Below are 23090 nucleotides of genomic sequence, written 5' to 3' on the forward strand. Positions count from 1 at the left end.
TCCCTTTCCTCCACCTCTGTGCATCTGATTTTGCTTCTCCTTTTCTTTTTCTTCGCAGTCCCAACTCCCACGGATTTGTTCCCAGATATAGTCAACTGAGCAAGGGTGTGCTTGTGTACGTGAGACAGCCGAGCGGTCTTATGTAGGTCTACTAAAAACAAAGTCCCATTTTACCCTATCACCTTACTAACTGGATCTTTATCTTTCCAACTTTATGGGTGTTAACAATGGTTTTGGAAAAAATCAGTGGGGAGAATCAAGCTTCCCGCGGTTGACTGAAACAAAACGCCAAAACCACGTGCTCTTTACCGTGACATCCTCCATGTTTAGTTTCATCATTGCTCCACTTGACAGCTCTCAGGTCACCTTCCCATCTACCATCTGGCATGGAGCCGGGGACACCTGTTTGTTGAAGAGAGGACACAAGAGAAAGATAAGTCTTATTCTTAAAATGAGGTGATTCGCTCTTGAAGAAGTGAACACTGTTGTGCCACCCTGTTGGAGATCCTCATTCATCTCAGTTTCCTCAAAGGAAAAGGTTTCTATTTGGAAGCCTCTGGCTTTTGCCCCAGCCAGCTTGTGTTAAAAACAACACACATATCCTGATCTCTAAAAGTTATTTCCAAAATCTCCAGCTGTACAAATAGTTTCTGCATCACAAAGGGAGGTGTGGTTTTCCTGTCGACCTGGGGACCCTGCAGTAAAACAAAGTCAAATGTCCATGCACAAGAACGAGCCTGGAGGAAATACTATCTCCGGTCAGTCTGCATGTGCTGCTTATGATACGTCCTGCAAATGCCATGAGGAATGTTTGTGTTTCTGGACCCAATACCAACTTTTGGAAGAAATGCTGAGAGTCAACAGAACTGGCTGCACTGCACACAGGCATGAATGGAGTACAGCAAAGGTGAAATTTCTGGCATCTACTTCATTTTTACTATGGCCCAAAGGTCCACCAATCAGAGCCGGTGCAAAATAGCAGCTGCAGAACAATGCAAAACAGTGCTTTTAGAGCATGGGAGCCTTACCTACTGTAGCCCAAATTCTCCAGGTGTATATATGTATTGAGTTACTGCAGATTAAGGATTCTAAGCACAAACCTCTAAAACTACCCCACAGGGTTGCACTAAGATATGGTAAAAGGGAACCAATGAATATGAATATGTTATAGGTCAGGCTTCCTCAACTTTGGCCCTCCAGATGGTTTTGGCCTACAACTCCCATGATCCCTAGCTAGCAGGACCAGTGGTCAGGGATGATGGGAATTGTAGTCTCAAAACATCTGGAGGGCCTGGAGGTTGAGGAAGCCTGTTATAGGTGAACAACACAGAGGGAAAGATTCAGCAAATGAGTCTTGCTAACAGAAACCCACACAAGGACTCCTAGTAACGCAGAGCTGCTTACCCCTGTCCTTGTGCCCCCAAAATTGGTTCAGTAGGTTGGTGGGAGAACCACCCTAAAAAAAACAGTGCAAGGGGGAGACAAGAGATGGGGGACCCTTCCACCTGGCAAACTGAAATGTTTGCACTGGTGGAACAATGGCCATAGCAGGGGCAGATTTTGATCTTTCAAATTTCAGCAGTGCTCTGTGTGGGCCCAAAATCCAGCACCCCCCACTTCTCATCTTCTGTTCTGCTCAATTCGCTATGTTATAGTTGCAATGTCCTGCAGCACCCCCTAGGCTTGGCGCCCAGTGCAGGCAGTGGCGTAGCGTGGGTTGTCAGCACCCGGGGCAAGGCAAGTAAATTGCGCCCCCTAACCCGTGGATTTGCGCCCCCTAACCCTAACCCCCAGATGTTGCGCCCGGTGCGGCCGGCACCCCCTGCACCCCCCACGCTACGCCACTGAGTGCAGGGGAACCAGTCACTCTGCCCTAAATGCACTGCTAGCCATATAATGATGTTGAATTCCTCCCAGAGAGTTTTGCTTTTTAACTTGCACATTTTACTTCCTGTTGTTAAGCAACTGGGAGTCAGAAAGCCATAGCTATCTACTACAGATCACACAAACATCTACCAGCAGATTCTGATCTGCTTGTTTGTCCATCTCTGGGGTAGAGGGAAAGCACTAATGTAACAGTAGACTCGGCATGCATAAGATTATTTACAACGCAACAGTAGCATCAACGCACAACATTCTGCAACAGCAAACTATGTTCAATAAATGTCACTTACTCTCAACTCCGTATTTCCACTTCCTTCCTATGGTAGAAGCAGATGGGCTTCTTTCCTGATTCTCAGTGTCGGCTGATCACAATAACAATTCCCAGCGTATTGCAAGGACACTGCTTAGCAGCTAAGCTTCCAAATACCCCCCCCCATATATATATATATATATATATATATATATATATATATATATATATATATATATATATATTGAACTGATTCTTAGATGATATTCTGAATCACCCAATGAAACTGAATCTCATTAAAAATGGTAAGTAACTCCAAGGTTCTTGGGGGCAACAAATCCCTAGAGCAAACCTTAACTGGTGGCATTATGGTGTTTGTAGCATTAATCGCCACAGTCAATGGAAGAGGAATAGCCTACTGAGTTTGGAAGACTGGCATTGTGGGGCCAGTTTTCAAGCAAGAGGGATAAAAAAGAAGAATCCCAGGTTATTAGCTGGTCTATCAACCTGCTAGGTTGATAGTTGCATGCAAAGCTGCATGAAGGGCCCCTGAGCAGAGTGTCTCCAGCAAGTCACCCCACCGCACTGGGTTTAATGCTAGGCTGGGGAGCCTGTGGCCTCCCAGATGTCGCTGGGTTGCAACTCTCATCATCCCCAATCACTGGCCCTGCAGGGTGCTGCAGCTGATGGAAGTTTGGAGTCCAGCAACCAAGATCTGGAAGGCCACAGATTCCTCAAGTCTGCTTTGCTGATGGAAGGTCGCCTGGAAGCAGCAGTCACTTTGGCACAGCCTTGGCAAATGTGGGTGCAAAGAGTGGCAGAAGGAAAGGACAGAAATGTTCCTTCTGCGTACTTCCTTCAGTCAACTTAGCTTAGGATCAAAGCCTTGTTTTGGATGATTCCACATTGGCTGTGAGTCCTGGAAGACCTTGCCTCCCTGCCTTGCAGGCCTTTTCCCACCTGGTCTGGGAGGGAGGGGCCCTGACTGACTCCAGCTACAAACGCTAAGGCTGCTGAAGAGGCCAGAGACCATCTTCTTGGCTATCTTACTATGATTTATCTTGGAACTGTTCAATTTGGTTGTGTGCTTTTTGATGTGTTTTATTTATTGTTTCTCTCAACTTTTGTAATTCTGGTTTCTTTTTCATGTTGTAAGCTGCCTTGAGCATGGTTTTAACTATGGAAATGCATCCCAAAAAATGATGTGCGTATGTATGTATATTTATTGTTCATGAGGCTTTTTCTGGAGTTTGTGTATAGGAAACTGCTGGAGGCCAAGAAAAATATGGGAACCTTATCTTGGATCAAAGTCACTGCAGATAAACTAATAATAGCAGCAGTCCAATTGAATTTTTCTTTGGGGGGGGTTTCAGGTGAGTACTACTTGGGACACGCCCCCCCCTCTATAATCCTTAGGCCAGCTTCTTTGGAAATCTCATGATGGTGAAACCAATTTTATGCTATCTTTTATGCACTTCTGGCATCCAAACACTTTGATCCCCCCACCCCAAGGTTATGCCTAAGATCCTTTCTTCCTTTTCTTTGGCTCATTTGCCCCCCAGGAAATGGATGAAAGGGCATGTAAATATCTGGACATTTCGTTGTTGTTCAGGTTTCACTCCTGAAGATTGTGAAATAGCTGGGAGCAATGGAAAGGGCGAAACAGAAGCTCTCAAGAGGGCTGACCTGTCTTTCCAGCCAGTGTAGCTTTCACAAGATCCAAGGAGGTGGGTTTTCTTTTCTTTTTTTGCCAAAGGGTATAATTTGAAAGATAGTTGAAACATTACTTTACCCCAGGTGACAAGCATGAGCACTTTGCAACGCTCCTAACAAAGGAGTGCCCTCAGGGGAGGTTTAAAGGTCAGGAAAAGTAGCTCTGGAAGAAAAGGGCTGGGCTCTTAGAAAATGAATTACACAACAAGTAGCAAGTACTGTTGCGATACATCAAAGCTCTTGTGTGCTTTAGCCAGGGTGGTTGTGCTACTTTACCAGGCTGCTCATCATGGGCATTCCTAGAAGGATTGGTTGGCTGATCATAGAATCATAGAGCTGCGGAGTTGGAAGGGACCACGTGGGTCATCTTGTCCAACCCCCTGCAATGCAGGATTTTTTTTTGCCCAAGATAGGGCTCAAACCCATGACCCTGAGATTAGGAGATTAGGAGTCTCATGTTCTGCAGACTGCCAGGGATGGGGACTGATGGTCCCCCGGATGCCTCCTGGGCCCCCTACTCCCATCATCTTTGAGCACTGGCTGCACTGAAGGGCTACAGCTTCCCCATCTCTGCTTTGTGCTGATGCTCAGCTTCTCTGCCTCTCCACAGTCGTGTTTCCAAAGGGATAGTGGTGTTGCTCCACTGCAGCAAAAAATGACAAATTTGTAATGGCACAAGCCTTTGTGTGCCAGAGTCCAGTTTGTCAAGTGTTGCTGGACTAAAGCTCCTATAGCCCTTGGCCATTGGCCATGCTAGCTGGGTCTCATGGGAGAAGGAATTTAATAACATCAGAAAAGCAACATGTTCCATGCCACGAAACCACGGAACAACCTGATTTGTGAGGTCCCAAGGTTTACAGAACGTTTATAGCAGACCTTCTAGTCCAACCAACAGATTTATGGGATAATTCTGCAATCTACGCCTTTCTAAAGCTTCAGCACCCAGTACAGTAATCATCCAGTTCCACCATGAAGGCCATTGTTGATATTCTTCAGCAATGCACACTGTTAAATGGTGGAACTCACTCCCACAGCGGGCAGTGAAGGCCACCAACTTGGTTGACTTAGAAAATCAGACAAATTCATGGAGGATAAGACTATCAGTGGCTACTAGCTATGATGATCACGTTGCACCTCCACTATCAGAAGCACTATACCACTGAATATCAGTTGCTGGGGGCTGAGGGCAAGGAGGGTAAGTCTTGTGCTCAGGCTCTGCTTATGTGCTTCCCACAAGCATTTAGTTGACCACTACAAGAACAGAACCAGTTCGGCCATTGTCCTGATCCAGTAGAGGTTCTTATGTTCTTATGTTCCAAGATCATCAGCTGGCCAGAGCACCTACAGAAGTTTCTTGGCAAAATACAGTATTTCTTTTGCAGGAATCTCCTGTACTAAGTTATATCCAAGACATACACAGAGTAGACCCACTAAAATGAATGGATTTAAATCACATGCAATTTACTTAAGATTTCATTAGGTCAGCTATGAGTGTGGGCGAGTCAGATATATCCCTTTGAGTTATCAGAAATGCATTAAGACACTGCCGTCTAATAACGTTCTTTATGTACTGGAGGTGGGTCCCCCTCTTTCAAATTCTATTATATTTCTTTGGAAAATAGTTTGCGAATTCAAATTGCACACACACACACACACACACACACACACACACACACACACACACAGGTGAACAAAGCTTCTGCTTTCTTTTGGGAAGCAACATTAATAAGAGAAACCAGAGATCTGAAAGGAAGAAAAGGCAAGGGCACTGAGAATTACCTCTGTGCCAAATGTTCCTGTGTCTAGGATGCATGGACAATAATAGCAACCACCCTGCTCCACAGGCCCAATTCACCTGCCTGGGCTTGTTAGAGGAGGCAACTAACTAGCTATTACCATACCTTCAGGGAGCTGGTATGGCCACTGTGTAGCGCCCAACCAAAAGAGCAAAGGTGGCAGGCTGTCAGAGGAAGAAAACATCTTTCTTAGAGGAAAAGCGAAAACTGGGGGGGGGGGAGTGGGCTACAATAAGACTGACTCAATAAATAAGAAAAGGGGGGGGGAATGGGGGGGGGCGAATGAGGGTCTGTAGAAAATGGTGGAATGACCAAGCCACATTTGCATCTTCATGTTGCATCTCACGACACATTTTATGTCTAAAGCTTACTCACTATATAACCTACAAGTGGGGAGGGGGGAGTGTATATATTACTGGGGTTTGGACTAGAGGACCCTCGTGATCCCTTCCAACTCTACAATTCTATAAGTCAAATGAAAGTGCAATTTACTATCTGGTTCAGTACCCAAAGATAACACTCTACTGAGAATGTAGCATGAAGCCAGCATAGAGGCATGGCAGGCACTGCAAATGAAGCTAGGAAGCCTCTGAGTGGAGTTTCCCTTTGAAGCAAGATTTGGGAGAGTGCCTCACATTCTGTGTGACACCCCAAATCACTGCAGCTGCTGCAATGAAATGCATCACAAACCATAAGACCATAATGAATGTATACTGCACACATTCTTCTGACCACATGAGGTAACCAAGGGAGACAACATTGAAAATATTCTGACGTTGTTAAAATACGTTAAGCCTAACACAATATTGGGTTTATTTGTTTATCTTTTCCATAATCAACATGCTTGGAGTCCCAAGTTTGCATGCCTGTTCTGAGCCCGAGGTCCTGCCATCAAGCACATATACCATTATATCATTTCTCGGTTTCATCTCTTAACGCAATGTTTCATAGAGCTTTGTCAGTTGCTAGGAACATCACAGCCAATTCATTTGCTACAAACTTGTCATGGAATTAAGGTTTTCAATTGCCAAAAGGAACAGATTCACTTTTTCAATTGTAAAATCACATATTTTAACTTGGTTTGGTGTGGGAAAAGTGTTTCTTTTTGTCTACCCTGAATCTTCCAACTCTTAGCTTCATTTGATGCAACCCAAGTTATTGCATTATGAAAGATGGAGAAAATAAGTTTATCTGCTTTCTCCACATTCCGCATAATTTTACACATCTCTATCATGCCACCCTCTCCTTACTCATGGTTTTCTCTTGCTAAGTTTAACCTTTCCTCTGAAGGAGATACATCAGGGAAGCCCAAAAATGTAAAATGTGGAGGCATCAGCTCATTGCCATTGTAAGTTACCCAGCAACTGGTTTTGAGAGGCATGGAGGCTCTAACATTTAGGTGGCAATACCTAACTCAATGAAGCTTACTTCTAAATAGATAGGCATATCGCTGCACTGTTAGTTTTCATGTTAACAGCCACTGGCAGGCATTCCAGACATACCTGTGGTGCTGTTAATCACAGCCAGCTCAGATCCCATAAGTGCATATGGAAAGCTGTGTGTGTGGTTGCCCCAGATATGCATCATTTTACACCTACTTACATTCACTTTCATTTTCCCTTTTCTCACCTGCAGCCATAGATTTGGTGAGATTCTTTTGGAGCGCTTTACCTCCTTGAATTTTCATCCTGGCTACCTCACTGCTTACCCTCAATTTCAGATCACGCACAAATAAATTACATTAAATAGTCCCAGTACAAGATTATTGGGAAACTTCACTACTTCCTTCTTTCTGATATATCTGTCCATCTATAAGAAAGAGGCATTGTCCTCTCATCCTGCTTCTGCCAAGCTGGGCAGGACTTTGAACTAAGTTCCACTAAAGTCTGCTGGGTATACGCTGTTATTATTACAGAGCTCAATAACTTGTGCCCTGTGTGATCAACCCTTAACAGCGGAGCCTGTATCCAGGCAATTATTCCCTGCACCACTGGGAACAATGTGATTTATTGTTGAACTGGAAAAGGTGGGAAATGTGTCCTTGAAAAATAAAAGCAAGGTGGAAAGCTGTCCAGGGTTTTGCTCTGTGGTTTGGACAGCTCACAGTTGGAGTTTTGAGAGATGCAGTGAATTATTTCCCACGCTAAAGAGGCTCCATCTGGAAACACGCCTTGGAAGACCAGAAACCACCCAAATCAGAAACTGCCAGATGCCATTAACGTACCTGGTATCCTATTGAGCGTCACCCAGTAATGTTCATCCGGACTATAGGTGTCCTTGGACCATTCCAGCAAATCGAGGGCCCGTTTGTCCTGGAAAAGGAACTCCACAAACGGTCTGGTGAGGGCAATGTAGGCAGAGCCAAAGTAAATTGTCAGATTGTGGGGCGCAGGTGATTTGAGGGTACCAGTCCTTTTCATGTAAGAGGACTCTCTGTCTATGTGCTCCTTGTAAACGTACTTGGTCCTTACGGTGATCGGCTCAGGAGGGAGGATGCCGGGGGTGATGTTCTTCCCTTTGAAGTTTTTCAGGTGGCGGACGACTTCCCTATTGGTTTTCAACGGGAAGTCTTGGCCGCACATGTTGAGCACATACTTCCAGCGGACCTCGGAGCGCAGCAAGTCCTTCATGCAGTTCAGGTCGGCCTGGAGACGCGAGATCCCCGCGTAAATGACCGGCTCGGCTTTGGACACGAGGAAGGCGTTGGGGAAGCAGCCCACCAGCCTCTCTACGCTCTGCTTGTAGTCGCCCGACACCTTCTCGTCCACGTGGACGCAGTACACGTTCTGGGGCGCGTAAAGTGCGCGGAAGACTCTTTCGAACGTGGCGAACTCTTTGTGGAGGGTGATGACGTAGGCGAGCGGGAAGGCAACCTCTTCCTCCGAGAGAGCTCGCGTGACGTAGTGGCTGCCCTCCACGTACTCGGCGCAGCCGGGCGACTGCCCGAAGGGCGTGCGCAGGTGGTTGCCCCACACGAACGCCTTCTCCTCAGCGGCCAGGGCGCCGCAAGCCCCGCGGAGGAAGTCGCCTTCTCTCCCAGGCTGGGGCTGCTGCCGGGGCTGTTGACCCCGCGGGCGCCGGGCCTCCTCCTTGGGACCCGGAGGGTCGGGCCGGCCGCGGAGGAAAACCAGCAACGCCGTCAGGCTGCTGAGGGCGAGGGCTACCAGAAGGTAGGAGAGCCTGCGAGGCAGCATTGTGGCGCGCGACGCCAAAGCCGCCAGGCGCAGCGCGCCTTTCCCCCCGCCGACCGCCTCAGGAAGGAGCTCCCGCCGGCTGCAGCCCTGCTGCGCGCGAGGCATGCGGCTCCTCAGCTGGGCGCCGCCGCGCTGCATGGGGCTTCTTCCCACATGCCCACGGCTAGCGAGGTCGCCAAGGCAGGGCTTTTGTGTTAGCTCAGCCTGTTGCTAAGCAAGACGCCGGGCTGCCTCTTCCTAGCGGCCGCAATGGAAGCAGGCTGAGCGTTCCCTCAAGAGCGCAGAGGCGCGAGAGCCTCGCCTGTGCCGCCTCTCCTTTGCGCGCGCTCCTCGCCGGACTCCTGGCCGGCTCTTCTTTGGTAGCCCTTTGGTTCAGCGGCTCGGCCCCGCCTTCGGGGAACGGGCTTCTTCTTTGCTCCCGGCCGTGTGATTGGCTGCTGGCGCCGCGGCTTCCCCGCCCACCTGTCGGTTTTGGGCCCGAATCCTCCGGGCGCGCGTGGAGCAGGTTTGGGGCGCCCGACCCGCTTAGCATGTGAAAGGGAAACCCTCAGGGTGAAGGAGGGAGAAGAAGGCCTGCAAGCCAAGGCGAACATATTGGGAAACAAAGAGCTGAACAGCAACCCAGGGTCTTCATTCCATTGAGCAAGCCTAGTTTACACGAATACATTTTTTAAAATTTTTTAATTTTTTTAAATTATTGTAAATTTTATTGAATACAAAAAAAGAATTTCAAATAAGAAAAGAAATACGAAACAAGTTTCATACATATACACATAAACATAGTTATTTATACATCTATAAAGCAATATTCAGAAAGAAAGGGGGAGGGGAAAAAAGAATAAACGAAGAAAGAAAAAAGGAATAAAAGAAGAAAAAAAAATTAAAGATGAAAATTTAGAAAATAGAAAAGTGTTCACCATAAACAGCAGTTTCAGATCTATACCTGCATACGGCTATATATTTCCATCTTACAAGATATCAGCCTTAATTAAAATGTTTTAAAAGACTTCCACCGTTTACGCCGCACGTCTTTTATACTTCAGTCACCATAACCTCTGTTCTTCATATCCACGTTTACACGAATATAAACGAATACCTCAAAAGAGGCTTGTGGCACCTTGAAGACTAACAGATGACAGTCATGGACCAGTCGTGAGATGCATCAGGTGTTTTATCTTCAGTTGGTAGGCCTATGTACCATGGAAGACACCAAATATTGCCATACGGCATTGGACATCCCTCAGTCTTCTGCAGAAATGCACTGAGACTGGCTACTTCTCTGCAATGGGTTGAATGGGTATATGAACTGTTGAGGGCTTTGTCACCCTGAGCAACAAGGGTGGTTCTGGTATAACAGAATGGGAGGGGAGTGAAGATCTCCCCAGAGACTAAGACAGCTTGTGTCCCGTCCCGTCCCCCCATCAAACTCAGCTCACATGGACACACAGACACAAGCAGCATGAATCAAGAGTTTAGGGACATGAGGGACCAGTGGCGTAGCAGTGGCTGCTGGCGCCCCGGGGCGGGGCAAGTGTGGTGCTCCCCTGGTAGACTGGGCAGCCCAGTGGTGCTGCCACCACCTCTCCTCCTATCCTGCTCCCAGGTCAGGCCTGATGGACTCTCCTTCATTGGAGTTTTTAAAGCAGAGCCTAGATGGTCCCCTATTATGCATTTCTTGTATCAACAGGATATTGGAACAGGGTTTTCCAAACTGGGGTCTCCAACTGTTTTTGGACTACAACTCCCATCATCCCTAGCTAGCAAGACCAGTGGTCAGGTTTGGTGGGAATTGCAGTCCAAAACAGCTGGAGACCCAAGTTTGGGAAACCCTGGACTAGAGGATGATCAAGGCACTTTCCCAGTTTTTGATAATAATGGGTTTCCCATCATATCCCACTGTATTTTGTAAGAAATGTCAATATCTATCAATAACCTATTGAAAAGATAGGTTAAATAAGATAGCTTAGTAATAAGAAGGACATATCTTCACTTTGACTTGTGCCTCAAATGCATAATCAGAATTCTAAAGTGATTTTTTTAGTGTTGTCCTTCCAGTACACACTAGTATAAAACACAGGTCTTAAGGCTGAAATCTTACAGATATGAATAGCCAGCATAGGAAATTAACACCCCATGTACAGTCTTTGAGGATTGTGAAAGACTAGAACTATTTTTTAATGGATTTACTGTTAACATGAGCTATACATACTTCCTGGTTAGGACAGAACCTAGTTATCCAAAGTCCAAGTTTACCTAAGGTGGGGAAGAAAACTAATAAAACCAGTGTGTGACATGTTGTACTCAGCTTGCAAAATGATTTTTCTTAAATACAGGTGTGTTTTTATTTATGTTACTATTTGAACGTTAGTATATAATGTATATAATAAAATGTAGGGAAACGTGAACAGAGGAAAATTTCCAGCGTTAACAATGACTCCTTCTAGGTCAGAGGTATCTAATGTGGTGTCCATTAGATGTTGCGGCAATACAACTTGCATCTTCCCTGATCATTGACCGTATTGACTGGGGTTGATGGAACTTTATAGCAAAAGAAATCCAAACTTCACATTTATGCCTATGGGGCTTCAACAGGCATTGACCAGCTAAGAAAGAGATGGACAGCTGAATTAAAGTATGGGGTAACTTTTTTGGGGGGGGGGGAGTTGTATTCTGTGTGTTAGGAATGAAGAGGAAATGATTTGACAATAAAACTGTTGGTACAAATCTGGGGTGTGGCTACACCTGGAATGATGTGTTCAGTTCTGGTTGCCAGACCTCAAAAATAATGTTGTGAGCTGGGGGTGGGGTGTGTGGTTAGTCTAGTCTGCATGATGCCTGAGGCCTTTCTAGTTCCTGGGGTAAAATCCAGCGAGGGTTAAATCTAATAGAGGATTCCATTGTTGAACTAGCCAGGTAAGCTTCTTAGTAAGATAATGGCTTAAATAGTGTTTTTAGCATAACAGAGGAAGTGGCTCTGTGCCAGAGGGCAGGTGGGTCCCTCCATCACCTGGCTGGTAGTGAGAAAGACAAAAGTCAGAGGTAGGGGTGTGTGTGTGTGTGTGTGTGTGTGAGAGAGAGAGAGAGAGAGAGATGGGTTATAAACAGGCAGAAGTGAGAGAATTAGAGCCATGCTTGATTTCTGCTTGAATCCAAGGCTGTGACTATGGGAGAAGCAAGACCTCCTGAGGTGTTAACGCTGTGGGTCCCCCCAAATTAGCCCCAGGTTGTATATATGTGTAAATAATCCTTATATAATTAAGACGCCATGGCATCTGCTGCCCTGCCAAGGAAACTGAACCCCGGGTGAGCACCTGGAAACGCTGGAATATCTCATTTGCCCAGGACTCAGCTAGACTGGTAAAGAAAAGCGATTCATATGCTTTGTATGCCGGGACGCAGGTGGCGCTGTGGGTAAAAGCCTCAGCGCCTAGGGCTTGCCAATCGAAAGGTCGGTGGTTCGAATCCCTGCGGCGGGGTGTGCTCCCGTCGTTCGGTCCCAGCGCCTGCCAACCTAGCAGTTAGAAAGCACCCCCGGGTGCAAGTAGATAAATAGGGACCGCTTACAAGCTGGAAGGTAAACGGCGTTTCCGTGTGCGGCTCTGGATCGCCAGAGCAGCGATGTCACGCTGGCCACGTGACCCGGACAGCGCTGGCCCCCGGCTCTTGAGTGAGATGGGCGCACAACCCTAGAGTCTGGCAAGACTGGCCCGTACGGGCAGGGGTACCTTTACCTTTACCTTTATGCTTTGTATGTGCAGTATAACATTGTGCCCACAGATGGCAACGTGGAATCCCACTTTTCCTCTACCTGTTTTCCCTGTTTAAGTTTACAACTCTTTAAACTGAAATGCTTCTTTGCTGCGTCTAGATCCAGCTCCAGAGATTGGGGTGGTGTTTTACAATATGATAGAGTGCTCAAGACTGTGAACCTGCATTCTCATTCTCCTTGTGAAGCAGGAGACTGTAAGGATCTGATACGAGGCCCAAAGTCGGTGTGTGTGGCCCTAGACTCCTGTAGCCTTTAACCCAGCAGTGGACAGTAACAGATGGCTCCAAGTACTGGATTGTGTAACTATTAGCTTGGTTCAGGTTTCCTCTTCCTGCTTTTCATGAACCTGACAGGTCAGCCTTGGTGTTTTTTTTCAACATCTTTTGGGGAAGCAAACCAGTTTCTGGGTGTGCTGCAGTCTTAATTCTTATTGATTGTACACCTTTGTGTTAAAAGGCAGAATTTGGCTGTGCTCTGAGGAGAGGTTTTTGCTTACTTATTTACATGTTTGCACAGGCTTTTGAATGGTGAAGGAATGAGCTGGCCAAGCACTAGAAGCTAGTGGCAATTTCAAAATTTTGCAACAATTGAAAAATTGTGTAAATAGGAGGAGAGGGGAAGGAGGTGGAGGGAGAGAGAAGACACACACACACACACACACACACACACACACACACACACAGTGGTGTGAAAGTAGCAGCACCAGAAAAAATTTTTTTGCAGGAGGAGCAGGTTATATTTCTCGGTGGGTACGAAAGAAAAATAACAGTAGATGTTAATGACAGGAGTTCAGAAATGGAGAGGCAAGTGAGGAGATGAGCTCCTTTGGCAGCGGTGGGTGGAGGGGTACGGGACAATTGCCCCGCCTGCCCCCTTTAGTCCAATCTATGGTGAGGGTTTATAAAATCCCTGCTATCTCAAATCACAACAGCATTCTCACACACCATCCGGAGGGAGTTTCCATTGGTTCTGCACTAAAAAATGAAATAAAAATTGTTCTGGTATGCATATACAGTGGTACCTCTGGTTACATACTTAATTCGTTCCGGAGGTCCGTTCTTAACCTGAAAGTGTTCTTAACCTGAAGCACCACTTTAGCTAATGGGGCCTCCCGCTGCTGCTGTGCCGCCGGAGCACGATTTCTGTTCTCATCCTGAAGCAAAGTTCATAACCCGAGGTACTATTTCTGCGTTAGCGGAGTCTGTAACCTGAAGTATCTGTAACCTGAGGTACCACAATATTGATAAAAGTGCCACAGGTGCCAGCACAAACTGGCTGCCATGGGCAGCAAAGTAAGAAGTGCTAGTATGCTGCTGTGGACTCTTTGTCTCTCTCACACACAAAAACGCTGGTTTGGCACCACAGAATGGAACCATGCATGCAGAGTACAGTGGTACCTCGGGTTAAGTACTTAATTCGTTCTGGAGGTCCGTTCTTAACCTGAAACTGTTCTTAACCTGAAGCACCACTTTAGCTAATGGGGCCTCTCGCTGCTGCCACGCCGCCGGAGCACGATTTCTGTTCTCATCCTGAAGCAAAGTTCTTAACCTGAGGTAATATTGCTGGGTTAGCGGAGTCTGTAATCTGAAGCGTATGTAACCTGAAGCGTATGTAACCCAAGGTACCACTGTAGTTGAGTAGATTCATGCAAAGAAAAAACTGCCATGCACTGGCAGAAGAAGAGGAGTACGGGGGGGAGCGCACCATCCCTGGCAGCGCGATCCCGGTGGGGTGCCATCACATTTGCGTCCCCCACCTGCGCTTGGCGCCACTCCCTGAGGGCACATGCCACGGCCCTGTGGGCGGCGCTCCATGCCTCCAGGACGCACTTCACACCCCTGTGGTGGCGTAGCACGCCCCTGGGACACGTCCCATCCCTGCCTGATCTCCACCCCCCCCACCCGGTGCTGGAGCATAAAGCTCTGTCACTGCCGCCATGTTTGAAACAAGGGTATGATGCACTCCATGCCCTTTCTATCCAGCCTTGAAATGCTCTCCCTGGGGCACACATGTCTGCTCCCCAAGCCGCACTGCTCCCCAGTCCTCTTTGCCTAGTTTGAATTGTGATAGTGCCTCTTGCTAGCTTTTATAGGTGTGTACATGTGTGGGAACCTCTGACTTTTATGTGGCTGGAATTTAATCTATTGTACAAAGGTAAGAGTCACACCTATTGCTCTGCCCACTTTTTGCTTCTGGCTCCATGCAGTTTTCTCTCTGGCTCTGCTCACCCCTGGCATTCCCTCCAAGCCCACCCCATGTTCCCTGTGAGAGAATGTGACCCTAGAGCTGAAGAAGCAAAGCCTTATATTTGGGAAGGGGGAAACCAGGTAGCAGATGGCAGAGGTCTCCCACAATGCAAGAATTTATTTATATGTATATATCCTGGTTTTCCACTCTTGAAAAAGCACACACACAAATCAAAGCAGTATTCAAGGCAGCTCACAATATCCTTATTGGCAGCTCAGAAAGAGAAGAAAAATTCATAAGATGCAATATTAAATTATTATAACAGCAATCACAATATACCAATATCCATTTGACCAGTATAATAAAAACTGAGATTTAAAAAACCTGAGAATTTTAAAAACCTGAACCAAATAATGATGCTCCATACAAGCCTCTCTGGGGAGATTATTGCTCAGCAGGGATGCCACTGGTGAAAACAAAATGCACAATATTTCAACATAAACACAACTGCAGTCCTGCACGCTCCAGGGAGTATACGTATGTCCCATTGAATACAATGGGGCTCACTTTCCTCCCTAAGAAAGCATCCTTGGCATCCCCTCAACAACTTCAGAACTTAATGTAGTAGAATGGGGACCAATGACACTTCTTTTGGAGAAAGCCTTAAGGTGATAGAAATATTTGCTGATATGGCACTACTTCATCTGAAAGTTTATTGTTTTAAATGCCATTAAAATTTGTGTTAATATTTGGCATATCTACATTGCAAATTTAAACTGGTCTGAAAGTGAATTAGTGGGTTCTGATAATGACTTATATTGCTTGATAAGTGTGTTTATAAACCATGAACTCGTTCAAAGAGCTATAACGGTGGTATGCACTAAAATCATTAAAATGTCACAAAATTATAAAATAAAATGCGGAACAAATTACTAACACTGAAGCAAATTCACTCTCAAAAAACATCTAGTGAAACAGAAGCATTTCCAGGAGGGGATGAAATATCAAAGTTGTTGATTCTGTGTCCCACCCCCCAAACCCCCCATCATTTTCATACAATTGCAATTCACAGTTTCAAGCCTAGAATCACGATTACTGTAGAGAACTGAAGTTATTGTAAATCTGTGGCATGGGCACAGCCTAATGCTGTTACAGCGCAATTTTTAAGGCAGAGAATTATGGTATCTTGCATCTCCTATCCGAAATTACCCTTTTGGCTACCCAACCCTTGTACTGAATCTGGAAGTTGACCTTTGTGTAAAATAAAAGGACTCTGGCAGCAATATTGCTTGTCTGGCAAGCCCATAAGTCTGTGACAAGTCAACCTTTCAGTCATCGTTTTCTTTCAAAGCCAAATATATAACCAAGATTGATTTGATTTGTCCAAACATTCTTAACATTCACACCCATATGATTCATCAATTCATTCATTCAGCCTTCATTGGCATAATTTAGACAATAAAATCATAAATAAGAAAGAAAGAAAAAGCAATCTATAAAACATATGATTTATAAAGGAGGTGACAGTAACTTAAAGGAGGGTTGATTGTATTGCTCTGCATTATGTTTAACTTAAATATTAAACTTCTTAAATCTACCCCAAAAGCTGAATAAATAATATTTAATCCTAATGCTAAGGATAAGGAAGGCATAACTAACTACCGTACTACCTTCCTTAATGCTCAGTTTGAGGTCATGTTATGCCTCATGGCTGCTAGCCATTTAAAATACTGTGCTGTCAAATACGAGAAAATGTTGGCACAGAGAGAACACAGTGTTATTTTGACCTTTTTGACCATTTATTTATTTCTTATTCACAGGTATAGAAATATAGCCTTCCTAGTTTATCTTATACAGCAGCCACTTTAATTTTTTTTTATGACATATAATATTAATTGAGTTCAGGAAGGAGGAGGTTGCTATAAATAAGCTGATGTGACTTCTGACTGTGTGCGTGTCTGTACACCACTGAATAAACTGGTTGCCCGAGCCCACACATTAATTTGGTTGAACTTTCTCACCCTTTACTGGCTTGGACATAGGTAAAGGGACCCCTGACCATTAAATCCAGTCACAGACGACTCTGGGGTTGCGGCACTCATCTCGCTTTACTGGCCGAAGGAGCCAGCATACCGTTTCCGGGTCATGTGGCCAGCATGACTAAGCCGCTTCTGGCGAACCAGAGCAGCGCACAGAAACGCTGTTTACCTTCCCGCCAGAGTGCTACCTATTTATCTACTTGCACTTGACGTACTTTTGAACTGCTAGGTTGGCAAGAGCTGGGACGAAGCAACAGGAGCTCACCCTGTTGCAGGGATTCGAACCACCGACCTTCCAATCAGCAAGCCCTAGGCTCTGTGGTTTAGACCACAGTGCCACCCATGTCCCCTAGCCATAGGTAGCACCTTGCAAATTGGTAAGCAGAAGCTCACCATACATCACATGCAGGCATGTGATACAATAAAAGAAGCTTTCAATCTTATTCTGAACACACTTGAGTCAGGAGGAGCACTGAAAACTAACACTGATGCATAGGAAAACTATAATTATAATACATGCATAATTAGATTATTGGTCCACTTAGATTAATAATAATAATAATAATCCTGAACATTCTGTTGCCGAAAAAGAATCCCACATTGACCAATCCCTAAGTGCAGATCAGCCCAGCCATGCACCAAGCAGGACTTTGGAGAACACAGGGATCTTTGCTGGTGAATACCAAACACTCTACCGTGGGCATAGCTGGGGGGAGGGGCAGGAAGGGGCAGCTGCTCCCTCGTAATCAACAAAAATCAATAAAAATACATGGCTGACTGAGGTTCTGCCCCCCGCAAGACCTGCCCCCCCGCAACAAAAATCCTGGCTATGCCCATGCACTCTTTTCTATCTACTGACCAAGGTAGCTACCCGCCTCTGATGGATTCTACCAGGCAACCGTAAACCACACAAAAGACTCAAGTTTTATACATTGCAAAGCATTTATATTACTGTAGGCCTTTCATCAACTGATCTTGGGTTGACAATGCAACATTCAGTGCGAGACCAGATGTGGAAGTGGTTCAAACGCAAATAAGATTTATAGCAAAGTTGTTCAGATGCCCATGCTTGGACGAATTCAAGATTTAAATTGTTTTAAAAAGGAAGTAACATATCCATCTGCAATGTTATCATCAATAGTCAGGAAGTCACTTAAAAAAAAAAGTGAAACAAGATTTGAGAGTTTTGGCATGAAAGTACTCATTGAAATGTTCATACCGGCAGCAACAATTCATCTCCAGAACCCTGCTATTTTGCCCCCATGGGCAGGAAAGGACTTCCGGGTTGGCGCCTCTGGCAATGGCGGAGCTCCTCTGATTTTTTTTTAAATATTTTATTTAGGATTTTCTTGTCTTACAGAAGTGTAATGCCTCGTATTTTTTTCCCATGTAACATTTTTACAAATCCGTTTCATTTGTTGAGGCATTAGGGGGAGAAGAGAAAAGAAAGAAAAGAGAAAGGGGGGGGGTGGAGAGAGGGAAGATGGATGGGGGTGGGGTCGGGTGGCAGTGTTTCTATTATGCTTAGTGTATGTAGAGTTTGGTGTCAGCGTTGTTTGTGTTGTTCACTTGTGTTCCCTTGGTAGTGAGAGAGTTTGGGGTTGGCGTAGGGTGTGATTGTTTGTTTGTGATTGGCTGTGGTGATCTTTGTTTTCGTGTGTGAGTGAGGTGGGTGGGTGTTTTGGATCAGGTTAGCCATATTGATTTGTATGCTGTTGGTGGATTATTGTCATTGTCTTGTTGGGCTGTGTATGTGATAAAGGGGAGCCATACCGGGGTGAAGGTGTCTTCTTCTGTTTGTCCCCGTGTCAGTTTCAGTTTATTAGTTAATTTTTCCAGTAGGGCTGTTTCCCATACTATTTGGTACCATTGGTCCATGCTTACTCCTGACAGGTCTCTCCAGTGTCTGGTTATGGTGTTTCTGGCTGCTGAAAGTAGGTGGGTTATGAGTTCTTTGTGGTGTAAATGGGCATTGTTGTCTTGGAAGATGTTTAGTAGGGCCAATTCTGGGGTGATATCTAATACTTGTTTAGTTATTTTACATATTTCTCGTATGGCTGTTGCCCAGAATAGTTGGATTTTGGGACATTCCCACCACATGTGGAGGTATGTGCCTGTGGAGGTGCACCCTCTCCAGCATTTTGGTGAGGTTCCTGGGCGTATTAGCGCTAGTTTCCTTGGTGTTAGGTACCACCTGTAGGTGAGTTTCAGTGTGAGTTCTTTTCTTTTCGTTGATATGGATTTAAAGGGAGGTTTAGACCACATTCTGGTCCATTGCGTGGGGTTAATCTCATAGCCTATGTCATTCTCCCATTGTTTTTTGATTGCGTCTAGGGGGTTTGTGGGGTTTTGGAGTAGTATTTTGTATATTGCGGATACCGTCCCTTTACTGTTTCCCTTTGTTGTTAGGAGGAGGTTTTCGAAGGTTGTCAGGGGCCTAGTTGCTGCTAATTTTACTGTTGGGTTGTTTAAGAGGGCATGTAGTTGGTGTTGTGTTAACCAGGGCATTTGGGTGTCTTCTAGTTTGTCTTGTATTTCTTGTGTTGACAAAGGTTTGTTATTTTTATAAAAGTCTATTAGGCGATATAAGCCTTTGGTTCGCCAGGATTTTATCTGGAGGTTTTGTGCTGCATGGTGGAATAATGGGTGGTACGCCAGGGGGATTAGTGGGGATGGGGTTGGGGATAGTTTGCCTATTTGTGTTTTCCATGCTTTGAGCATGGTCTGTGTGTACCTGTTGAGTGTTGTGGGAATTTTCTTTAGTTTGTTTGGGAGGAATGGGTATGCTGTGGTGCAGGTATTTTCAATTGTGTCCCTCTCTAGGTGTACCCATTGTTTTGTCTCATCTTTGAGTATATATGGGATTATATGTCGTATTTGGTTGGCAATGTAATATGCTTCTATGTTGGGGATTCCCCATCCTCCTTCTGAGGTGGGGAGGTGCAGGCATTTGGGGCTTATTCTTGGTTTTTTATGTGAGAAGATAAAAGAGTGTAGTTTCCTCTGCCAACTGTGGAGTTGGGTTGGGGGGATCCAGATTGGGAGGGTTTGGAATAGGTAGGTTAGTTTTGGGAGTGTGATCATTTTGATCATGGCTATTTTGTCTGAGAGAGTGAAATTCATGTTATTCCATCTCTTTAGGTCCTTGTTAATTTGTAGCCACAGGGCCTTGTAGTTGTGGAGGTGCAGTTTATTGAGGTTTCTGGTTATTTGTACCCCTAGGTATCTGAACTTGGTGTGGCAGAGTTTTATTTTGGTGACCTTCGTGAGTTCTTTTTGGGTGTGAGGAGGGGTGTTGAAGCACATAGCTTCTGACTTTGTGAAATTTACCTGTAGGCCCGACACCATTGCAAATGTGTTGAGTTCTCTGATTAGGGAGGTTGCTGTGCTTATGGGGTCTGGTGTTGTGACCATTAGGTCATCTGCAAAGAGCCCTAATTTATAGGTTCTGCCTTTTATTTCCACTCCCTTGATGTCTGTGGCTGCTCGGATGCGGATTGCTAAGGGTTCCAGAGCCAGGATAAATAAGAAGGGAGACAGTGGGCATCCTTGTTTCATGCCTCTTTGGATAGCTATAGTATTAGAATCCATATTATTAGTTCTGCATCTTGCTGAGGCTTGGGAGTATATTTGTTTGAGGATTTGTAGGAAGTTGGGGCCAAATTTCATGTTAGTTAGTACTGCTAATATGTATTTCCACTCTAAGCAATCAAAGGCTTTGAGGATGTCTAAGGACATAATTGTCAATGGGAGTTTGGTTGCCTTGCTGTGTTCGATCAGGTTCAGTAGTTTCCTGATGGGGTCTGTTATATTGCGGCCAGGGACAAAGCCAGTCTGGTCTGGGGCTATTAACTTGTGTAGGAAGATTTTTAGGCGGTTGGCCAAGATTGATGTGAATATCTTGTAGTCTTGGTTTATTAATGAGATTGGGCGGTATGATTCTACTTTGAGGCTATCTTTTAGTGGTTTTGGGATGGAGACTATTTTGGAGTGGGTCCAGGTTTTGGGGATGGGACCCCCTTTTATGATGTCGTTGAATAGGCGGGTCATGTAAGGCATCAAGGGTTCTTTGAATTTCCTATAGAATTCTGCTGTGAAGCCGTCTAGGCCTGGGGCTTTGTGTGGTTTCAGATTTTTGAGGACTGCATCTATTTCCTCTGGGGTGATAGGGCTGTCCATGAATTCCTGTTCCTCATCAGTTAGGGTAGGCATGGTCAGTCCTGCTAGAAATTTTTTGATTTCCCTCTCTGGTGGGTTATGGGAGGTGTATAGGTTGGAGTAGAATTCTGCAAATTCTGACATTATTTCTTTGGGGGAGAATGTTATGTTGCCGTCTTTTTTGGTGATGCAGTGTATTCTTGTTTTGAGTGCTTTTTTCCTACATCTATTTGCTAGTAATCTGGAGGTTTTCCCTCCATATTCATAGAAACGTTGTTTAGAGTATAGAATGTTGATCATTGTTTTGTTGATTTCTAAGGAGTCTAGTTCTCTCCTTTTTTGTTCTATAAGTTTGAGGAGTTTTTTAGATCCTGTTTGTTTGTAGCGTGATGAGAGGACTGTGATGTCTTGTTCTATTTTGCTAATTTTTGAGGTGGTTTGTTTTTTAAGGAATGTTTTCTCTTTTATGCAAGCTCCTCTGGTGACCGCTTTCATTGCGTCCCATAGGAGGGGGGTTGTTATATTGTCTACATAGTTTTCCTCGAAGTAGTTTTGGAGGGTTTTTGTGAGATTCTCTCTAATTTGTTTGTTTGTAGTTAGGATGGGGCTGAAGGACCATGATGGGGTGGTTTGTGTTCCTTCTCCTATTTTAACGATGACTTCTACTGGGGCGTGATCTGTGATTTTAATGTTACCTATGTTTGTTGATTCCACTGAGGGGATCAGACCCTGTGTGAGTAGAATGCTGTCCAGTCTGGACACTGTATCATGGCGTCCCGATTGGAATGTATGGCTGATGTCTCCCGGGTTTTGCTCACCCCAGATGTCATAGAGACCCCTGTTTTTTAGCAATTTTAGTAATTTGTAAGAGTTCCTAGTTGTTGGAGGTTTCCTTCGGAGGAAGGTTGCCCATGGGGTTGTAGGGTGGATATCTTTCAGGGATATGCCTTTCATATTTAGATTGAGGTCCCCTCCTAGGATTGCTTCCCCTTCAGAGAAGGAGAGGAATTTGTTTAGTGTCTTCTGGAAGAATTCTAATTGTTTCGCGTTTGGGGCATATATGGAGCCGATTGTCAGTTTGATTTTGCCGTCTAGTGTCCCTTTAGCGAAAATGAATCTGCCTTTTTTGTCCTTGAGGACTGTTGTGGCAGTGAAGTTCAGGTCTCTACTAAGTATTATGGCTACACCACGTGCTTTCCCTGAGCCTCGTGCGACCCACTGTTGACTGAAGCGGGGGTCGCTCAGGAGTTTGCTGCCTTTGGGTGGGTTGTGTATTTCTTGTAGGAAGGTGATGTGTGGTTTCATGGTGTTTATGTATGAGGTGATGCGCTTTCTTTTGATGGGGTTTCCCAGCCCCCTCACATTTAATGTAATTGCTTTAAGGTTAGCCATCTTGCTTATCTATTATGTGGGGTGATTCCCTGCCAACCCGTTCGGGTTGTCTTGTGTCTCTCTCTTCGTGTTGTTTAAAGAACCAGTGGGGTTGCGCTGACCTAGGGTGTGGTGGGTGGGGGGCTAGTGGGATTAGAGTAAGATTTGGGTTAAAGAGTAGGGGGTAAGTTGTGGAGAGTTTCCTATATGTAGTCATATAGGTGTTTGTTTGGGGTATTTTGGGCCATCTGGCATTTAGCCGGTTGGTCCTAGGTCTCAGCTGGTGTGGAGGGCCGTGTTCAAGGACAGGCCATCCCCCCTGTTGTCTGCGATAGGGGGTGATCAGCGAGACAGTGTGAATTGACTTTGTAACGTCGCTGTCAAGTATAAGGTTCATAAGCAATGTTGCCAATGTTTTGAGCAACATTGTTGGTGTGTTGGGGTGGGGATGTGGGTGCTGGTACGCTCTGGTGCCACCATGGTGCTGGTTGGGTATCAGATTTTAGCCTGATTGTGGGTTGTGTTATTGAGGTTGGAGTTGTTTTTCTTAGTATGGAGTATGGGGATGTTGAAGGTGTGGGTGATGGGGAGTGTGGTTGAGGTCGTCTGGACTGGTGTTGGGGTGAGGATTTCTGTGGGGGTGCGGGGCTGGGGGGGATGTTGATGGTGTTAACTAAATCTATGTTTTGGGGGGGGAAGAGGGGGAAAGGGGGGGGGAATCACCAGTCC

General features: G+C 45.4%; 1 protein-coding gene across 3 annotated transcripts in view; it reads right to left on the minus strand.

Moving 5' to 3' along the window:
• The window catches only part of GCNT2 (glucosaminyl (N-acetyl) transferase 2 (I blood group)), a 40617-nt gene that overhangs the window by 2208 nt on the left and 15319 nt on the right, over positions 1-23090 (minus strand). For 2 of the 3 annotated variants that reach the window (XM_053396925.1, XM_053396924.1), the window contains exon 3: positions 310-402. In XM_053396925.1, the coding sequence (XP_053252900.1) occupies positions 310-402 (93 nt within the window). Of the gene's footprint in view, positions 1-309; positions 403-7867; positions 9061-23090 lie in introns of those variants that run through there. The other variant, XM_053396923.1, reaches the window with a different exon arrangement.

Source organism: Podarcis raffonei, chromosome 7 (assembly GCF_027172205.1).
Source record: "Podarcis raffonei isolate rPodRaf1 chromosome 7, rPodRaf1.pri, whole genome shotgun sequence".
Taxonomy (NCBI): domain Eukaryota; kingdom Metazoa; phylum Chordata; class Lepidosauria; order Squamata; family Lacertidae; genus Podarcis; species Podarcis raffonei.